The sequence below is a fragment of the Corylus avellana genome, chromosome ca5, assembly GCF_901000735.1.
Source record: "Corylus avellana chromosome ca5, CavTom2PMs-1.0".
Classification (NCBI taxonomy): Eukaryota; Viridiplantae; Streptophyta; class Magnoliopsida; order Fagales; family Betulaceae; genus Corylus; species Corylus avellana.
Genome location: NC_081545.1, coordinates 27719694 through 27728104, shown reverse-complemented (window position 1 = coordinate 27728104; position 8411 = coordinate 27719694). Strand labels below are relative to the sequence as shown.

At 36.7% G+C, this 8411-nt stretch overlaps 1 protein-coding gene and 1 pseudogene across 1 annotated transcript; both read left to right on the top strand.

The window, feature by feature from the left end:
• The first annotated feature begins 895 nt into the window (after nucleotides 1-895).
• LOC132182451 (UDP-glycosyltransferase 87A1-like) lies at nucleotides 896-3042 on the top strand (annotated as a pseudogene).
• A 3088-nt stretch (nucleotides 3043-6130) lies between these two features.
• On the top strand, nucleotides 6131-8140 carry LOC132182382 (UDP-glycosyltransferase 87A1-like). Its single transcript, XM_059595613.1, has 2 exons — nucleotides 6131-6794; nucleotides 6895-8140. Exons 1-2 carry the CDS (start codon nucleotides 6302-6304, stop codon nucleotides 7788-7790), a joined length of 1389 nt encoding a protein of 462 aa, XP_059451596.1. The 5' UTR covers nucleotides 6131-6301; the 3' UTR covers nucleotides 7791-8140.
• The last annotated feature ends 271 nt before the right edge of the window (nucleotides 8141-8411 follow it).

Genomic DNA, 8411 nt, shown 5'->3' with positions numbered 1-8411 from the left:
ATTTTCCATTGCAGAGATTCGAACCCACACCTTAGTTTTTACCTAACTACTTAAAGATTTTTTTGAACCATCTAAGCATCACCCTTGATGGTCTTACTGGTTAAGATTTACTCCCATTTGGAAACCTTTTAACTCCTCGCATACTATAAACAAGAATCTTAAACTTTGGAAAAACTATTACTTTTCAATTTTGGGTAGTCCTTTTTGAACGGTCTGCGAACGCTGTTGCAAATGGGGCTCCCTCGAACTAGCTGGTTGGAATGGAATTCAAATGCAACTATACAATGGCTCCCTGGTTCTTCCTCGTTTGAATGAGACATATCTCGTTCAAATGGAAATACATAGCTTTGAACACGCAACTACTATTTCAAACCTTAACTTTTCTTTCACCAATCTCTTCGCTCCATACAATCCAATTGAACACGTCTCAAAATAGCAACATTTAACGTTAACAATATGTATCGCCTTTTAATTATAATTTTAAATAATTAAATTTACTTATCCTTATCAGTTTAAGCTTTAAAAATAAGTATTGATTTAACATTATATCAGCGATCCAAATCTATTTAAGTTCATTAACAACAAAATACTCCCAACGTGTTCGTTCGCTAAAAAAATTTTAAGAATGTTTTTTGCTTCTTTGGTTGCAAAGTGTTTTGTGTTTAAAATTATTTGTTAACACTATTTTTTTTTTTTTTTGTTAAATTACAAAAATAAAAATTGTCCTAAAAATATAGCCAAACCACGTTTAATAATCTGTTTGAATTTGATGTTTTTGTTTTTTTTTTCACCGGGACAAGCACATCACCTCATATCAACCAAACAAAGAGTACAAAACTTGGGCCAGCGGACAACCCTGCTGGAACCCAAGATGCTCACAACCACAAAAGCACCTCACAAAACGACATACACAAAGACCCTAAGCGGCAACTACAAACAAAAGTCTACAACCGGATATACATAATACATCTATACAATTACAACTCAAAAGAAAAACTATACAATTTCCAAAAATCAATTACACACATCACAAATCCATCAAACTATCAAAGTTACAGCAAAACCAGAAAATATTTGCCGTAGAACCTTGGACCAACAAACAGCAGCTCCAACACAATCAAACAGACAGAAGTGGCGAGCAATCTGGACATGAGCTCCGTTAAGGCAGCACCAGCCACCGCCTGCCACGTGGTGGTCATTGCCTACCCGGGTCGTGGCCACATCAACCCCATGTTGAACCTCTGCAAGATACTAGCATCGAAGAAGACAGACATTCTCGTCACCTTCGTTGCCACCGAGGAATGGCTCGGCTTCATCGGCTCCGACACTAAGCTGGAAAACGTACGTTTCGCCTCCATACCTAATGTTGTCCCATCGGAGCTGGTTCGCGCCGCCAACATGGACACCTTCTTAGAAGCCGTCTTCACGAAGATGGAAGCTCCATTTGAGCGGCTCCTGGACCAGCTTGATCCGCCGCCAGCGGTTATAGTGTCTGATACTTTTCTGTCTTGGACTGTCGGCGTCGGGAACCGCAAGAATATTCCGGTGGCATCGTTTTGGCCCGCGTCGGCGTCGGTATTCTCGGTCTTCCAACATTTCGATCTTTTGGTCCAAAACAAACATTTCCCAGTTGACATCTCAGGTTGGATTAAATTTATACAACTTGAAAGTTTTGGAAGATTACAGAAAACTCAGCTTAAAGAATTACATTTTTTTTCTTCCTCTATGTGCTTGCAACAGCAAAAGGCAACGAGCGTGTGGACTATATTCCTGGAATTTCGTCCACACGTGTGGTAGATCTTCCTCTGATTGATGGGAAACAAGAAAAAATGTTGCAGAACGTCCAAAAACTGATTCCATGGGTGACCAAGGCACAATATTTCTTATTCCCGTATCTACGAGCTCGAATCTGAAGCAATTGATGTTCTAAAAGCAGAGTTCCCATTCCCCGTCTATGCTATTGGCCCAAGCATCCCCTACTTTGAACTTGGAGAAAAGTTCTCACTTGCTTCCGACGAAAGTGACCTCAATTACATTGAATGGCTCGATTGCCAACCAAGAAATTCTGTTCTGTACATTTCAATGGGAAGCTTCCTTTCAATTTCTAGTGCTCAAATGGATGAGCTTGCAGCTGGTTTGCGAGATAGCGGTGTCAGATTCTTGTGGGTGGCTCGTGGTGAGAGTTGTCGGGTGAAGGAGATTTGTGGTGGCTTGGTGCGAGCAGTTGAGGGTGTTGTCTCATTCTTCAATAGGGGGTTTTTTGACGCATTGCGGGTGGAATTCCACCCAAGAAGGTGTATATTGTGGTGTTCCTTTTCTCACCTTGCCCATTGGTAATGATCAACCCCTAAACAGTAAGCTGATTGTGGAGGATTGGAAGATTGGGTGGAGGGTGAAGCAAGAGGTGGGAGTGGACAAGTTGGTCACAAGGGAGGAAATTGCAAGGGTAGTGAAGAATTTCATGAACCTGGAAAGTGATAAAGGGAAAGAAATGAGGAGAAGAGCAAGTGAACTTCAACAGATCACTCAACGTGCGATTGCTGAAAAGGGTTTATCTCAAAATAACATCAATGCCTTCGTTGCGGACATATTTCACAATGCCAATTAAGCACGCTGATGGAAAGTAGAATTCTACAGCAAAATAGAGGACGCGCGTGGGCATGACTCATAAGCATTTATCCCATGAGCACTTCAAGTTATCTTTGTAGCAACTTATTTGAGAGGATAAATAGTTTAATTAAATAAGGAGAATTACCACCCGGTAGTTGAGTTGGTAAAGCAGCAGTAGATAAGTTTCAATGCCCTTATCCTTTTTTTCTAGTGGTTACGGGTTCGAACCCACTTGCGATAGTAGTCCTCGAACTAAATGCTACTAAGAAAGAGCTTTACCAATTTGTACTTTGATGTGGTTGTGGTGATGGACTCGCATTCTTAGGCAGTAACTATGGCTCAAACCGAACATTCAAGTAAGGTAAGAATTCATTTCTTATCCAATGGTCATGTCCAAAAGGAAAAATTATACTGATCGCCCCTTCTCGCCTTTTTGAATAGAACAAAAAAAAAACATATAAGGAGAATTATCTTCTATTGTTATTTCGTCAATATTTAGTATTTATATTTCTTTTATCTTTGTTCTGGCAGCAGTTAGTTTATTTGTATTAGCTAGGGGTTTCTCTTCAAGTAAGGTAGGAGTTCATCTCTTATCCTATGTCTTTGTACTTCTCTTATTTATTTATAGGCTTGAATGATTAATAAAAAGTAAGCAGAAAATTAAGTCTTTTTGTTTTTTTTTGTTTTTTTTGAATTGGCTTGTTTTCACTTGGATAAGCTGATCTCATGACTTTTAAGTCTTTTGACTTGTCCAAAACCAACTATCATCGTTTTGTCGGTAACCTTAAGAGCATTCCGTATTGAATTTTTTAAATTTGGATTTTCTTCAAAATTTTGAGAAACTTACAAAAATGTTATTCAACAAGCTCTTTACTTTATTTTAAATTTAACTTTGATAAACATGACTCTTCAAATATTAAGAGCCAAAAAGTGAAAGCTAGTTAATTTTTTAAGCTTATATATTCATTTTCCTTCTATCTCTCATCTACACAAAGAAAGAATTAAAAAATAAAAATACAAGTTTAACAGAAATAAATTAAATAAATAGAGAGTTTAATGTTTGATTTATTTAAAAGTGGCTTTTCAAATATAAATATTTTTTTAAAGTGAATTTTTTCTTTAAATTTAACTTTCATTTGAAGAGCTCAGAGCACTCACATTGGCTTGGCTATTTTTTTTACTTTTATCTAAAATAGATAAGCAAAATATTAAAAAACCATTTGCATCGGATTATGTCTCAAATACAAAATACATTCTTGTTGCATTTGTGAACTGTGCACCGCTAGATGTAGCTGGCACTATTCACACATCTATTTCATTAATATACTATTTCTCTCTCCACATCTTTCTTTTCCAAAAATTGTTTTCTACTATTTCTCTCTTGACATCTCTTTAGGGAAAATACAATCCTTATAAAAAAAAATTTAAAAGATATAGATAAAAAAATAAAATAAATAAATTAAAAAAAAAAACAAAGATAATAAAAAATATGGTATATTTTAAAACTCATTAACTAAACTAGATAAATGAAATTTTAATTAATCATTTTGCATAAAAATAGGCATAAGCCAATGTGAGTACTCCTAAGAATGCTTTTTCCTTTTACCTTTCCCATAAAACTTAGGGGTGTCAACCCCGTCCCAGTTCTTGGTTTTTGGCCAAAACCGGGGTACCCCGGTTACTGATCGGTTCCGATTTGTACCAAGTCCGGTAACCGATTTTTTAAGAAAATTGTTTTATTTTTTATTATTTTTTTAAAATGGTTTAATATATATACACACCCGGTTCTGGTTTCCTGGTTATAACTGTGTGCCAAAAACCGAGACTAGAATCGGAGTCTCCGATTTTTAGTTTTTTGCAACCGGAACCAAAACCGGCTCCCCGGTTTCCCTATTTTCCGGTTCTGGTTTCGGTTCTCTGGTAATTTTTGACACCCATAATAAAACTTGTATGAAACGTTTGGATAAATAAATTATGGAGTTCATAAACTAGAGCCTTCGAAAGCTTACACGAATTTAACAGGACAAAGTTAGCACGCAATACAAATACTGTATACCTTACATATTTCAAAACTTCTGAGTTTTGATGAGTACAAATGAGTAATGTTATAGTTTTTTTAGAGTCTTCCTAGAGTCATCCCAAATGTAATGTACCTTTTAAAATCACTAATAGATTAAAAGTCAATAAATCACATCTCAAATTCTACTGTAATTTTAAAAGTGACATCACATTTAGGATAGGAAGACTTATAGCATTACTCAGGTACAAATACAATACATGGGCCTCAATTTTCGCTTTCTATGCGCCTAGTTTATGGACTCGTGAACAACTGCTTGAATTATATGGGTTTTACTAGTTAGGTGATTACCGTTGGATTTGAATTATGTTAAGATATAAGTATAAAATTATATATGGATAAATATATTTTAGCCTTCTAAATTAAAAGTCATTATTATTTAACTCCATGAACTCACAGATGTGACATTTAGATAGATTAAACTACCATTTTGTTGAATTATGGCTAGCCACACTAGAGGTTGTTTGTTAAACAACATAACATCCTCACTAAACACTGTATATGTTTGGTGAGAAAAAAAAAATGAGTGTAATAATTAGTATAGAAAAGTAAAAAAGTGGTATTGAAAAATAGAAAAATTTTATTTTGTAGTAATTTTTTTTATTTAAATAGTAGTAAAAAGTAAAGTAAATGATGTGATATAAAAAATAAGAATGTTTTGATGTTGATTTTTTTTTTTTTTTTTTAAAAAAAAAGAATAGTATTTGGGAGTGGAAAGGTGTTTAACAAACACCCTCTCAAAGGTGGTTGGGGTGGTGCATGACCATCCCCATCGGCTCCCCCAACCAAATCTAGGAGGCAAAGGCCATCCCCATCCTATCGGGCCGAGCTACCCCCACCACTTTTGGAGTGTCCAAAGCCACCCCTTTCTGTTTTTTTTTTTTTTTTAAAATAAAAATTATTCTCTTCTATCATTCTCTTCTGTCATTATTTTGGATAACACACTTTTCTCTTCTATCATTCATTGGGATATTCTTTTTTTCATTTTACAAACCATCTCCACTCTCTTTAATTTTTTCATTTTATTTTTTTGAAAAATTCAAAATGGCAAAGTCATGGTGGGGGAGATGTTTTGTAGAATGTAGCATTCCTCATTATTCATTTTGGATAACACACTTTTTTGTTTTTAATGTTTGTAGCATTTACCTCACCCATGTTTGTGTTTATTTGATTTCAAGAGATTCCTAAAGATAAGCCTAAAAGCCTGACAGACGCCTTTTTTTTCTTATATTTATTAATTGTACTTAATTTATTAATTTATATTATCATGTGTTTGTGACGTTGTTAAATAAAATTTAAAATTTGTCTACTTTTATTTTAGATAAGCACAAGCACAAGCACAAGCACAAGCGCGGACCCGCATACACATTAAAAACAAAAAACCTATATATATAATATATATTTATATATTAATCTATTTCCGTAGTTTTAGATCCGCACAAAAATTCTTAATTTGGCTCCCATTGGAATCATATTTTTTTTAAACTACAACTTCCATTACTTCAAAGTCAAACACATCAAATTCGAGACTTTCCGGTGAAACTGTGATCTTAAAGTGGCCTCAAGCCCTTCTCTGAGGTTGAGTAGCGAGGCGATCATATAAGAAATCTGGACATGAGCTCCGTAAAAGCAGCACCAGCCACCGCCTGCCACGTCGTGGTCATTGCCTACCCGGGTCGTGGCAACATCAACCCCATGTTGAACCTCTGCAAGATACTAGCATCGAAGAAGACAGAAATTCTCGTCACCTTCGTTGCCACCGAGGAATGGCTCGGCTTCATCGGCTCCGACACTAAGCTGGAAAACGTACGCTTCGCCTCCATACCTAATGTTGTCCCATCGGAGCTGGTTCGCGCCGCCAACATGGACACCTTCGTAGAAGCCGTCTTGACGAAGATGGAAGCTCCATTTGAGCGGCTCCTGGACCGGCTTGATCCGCCGCCAGCGGTTATAGTGTCTGATACTTTTCTGTCTTGGACAGTCGGTGTCGGGAACCGCAGGAATATTCCGGTGGCTTCGTTTTGGACCTCGTCGGCGTCGGCGTTCTCAGTCGTCCAACATTTCGATCTTTTGGTCCAAAACAAACATTTCCCAGTTGACATCTCAGGTAGGATTAAATTTATACAACTTGAAAATTTTGGAAGATTACAGAAAACTTAGCTTAAAGAATTACATTTTTTTTTTCTTCGTATATGTGCTTGCAACAGCAAAAGGCAACGAGCGTGTGAACTATATTCCTGGAATTTCGTCCACACGTGTGGTAGATCTTCCTCTGATTGATGGGAAACAAGAAAAAATGTTGCAGAGCTTCCAAAAACTGATTCCATGGGTGACAAAGGCACAATATTTCCTATTCCCTTCCACCTACGAGCTCGAATCTGAAGCAATTGATGTTCTAAAAGCAGAGTTTCCATTCCCCGTCTATGCTATTGGCCCAAGCATCCCCTACTTTGAACTTGGAGAAAACTTCTCACTAGCTTCCGGCGACAGTGACCTCAACTACTTTGAATGGCTCGATTGCCAACCAAGAAATTCTGTTCTGTACATTTCAATGGGAAGCTTCCTTTCAATTTCTAGTGCTCAAATGGATGAGCTTGCTGCTGGTTTGCGAGATAGCGGTGTCAGATTCTTGTGGGTGGCGCGTGGTGAGAGTTGTCGGGTGAAGGAGATTTGTGGTGATATGGGATTTGTAGTGGCTTGGTGCGAGCAGTTGAGGGTGTTGTCTCATTCTTCAATAGGGGGTTTTTTGACGCATTGCGGGTGGAATTCCACCCAAGAAGGTGTGTATTGTGGTGTTCCTTTTCTCACCTTGCCCATAGTTAATGATCAACCCCTAAACAGTAAGCTGATTGTGGAGGATTGGAAGATTGGGTGGAGGGTGAAGCAAGAGGTGGGAGTGGACAAGTTGGTCACAAGGGAGGAAATTGCAAGGGTAGTGAAGAATTTCATGAACCTGGAAAGTGATAAAGGGAAAGAAATGAGGAGAAGAGCAAGTGAACTTCAACAGATCACTCAACGTGCGATTGCTGAAAAGGGTTCATCTCAAAATAACATCAATGCCTTCGTTACGGACATTTTTCACAATGCCAATGAAGCACGCTGATGGAAAGTAGAATTCTACAGCAAAATAGATCGAGGACGCGCGTGGGCATGACTCATAAGCATTTATCCCATAAGCTCTTCAAGTTATCTTTGTAGTAACTTGTTTTAGAGGATAAATAGTTTAATTAAATAAGGAGAATTATCTTCGATTGTTATTTCGTCAATATTTAGTATTTATAACTCTTTCTTTTATCTTTGTTGTGGTAGTAGTTAGTTTATTTGTATTAGCTAGGGGTTTCTCTTCAAGCAATGTAGGAGTTCATCTCTTATCCTATCCTATGTCTTTGTATTTCTCTTATTTATTTATAGGCTTGAATGATTAATAAAAAGTAAGCAGAACATTAAGTCTTCTTTCCTTTTTTGTTTTTTTGTTTTTTTGTTTCTTTTGTTTCTTTTGTTTTTTGGCTTTTTTTCATCTCGATAAGTTGATCTCAGACTTTTGACTTGTCCAAAACCAGCTATCATCGTTTTGTCGGTAACCTTAAGACTTAAGAGCATTCGTATTGAATTTTTTAAATTTGGGTTTTCTTCAAAGAATAATGCAACAGATTATCTTTTTATCCTCTTAAAGTTGATGTGGCTTTTAAAATTACTATTAGATCAAAATTGAAATATGATTTAT

What these genes read in the sequence shown, in the direction of transcription:
- LOC132182382 (XM_059595613.1), top strand. Translation starts at nt 6,302, where the DNA reads ATGAGCTCCGTAAAAGCAGCACCAGCCACCGCCTGCCACGTCGTGGTC. An exon ending in TTTCCCAGTTGACATCTCAG is followed by an intron (nt 6,795 to 6,894) that starts GTAGGATTAAAT and finishes TGCTTGCAACAG; the next exon opens with CAAAAGGCAACGAGCGTGTG.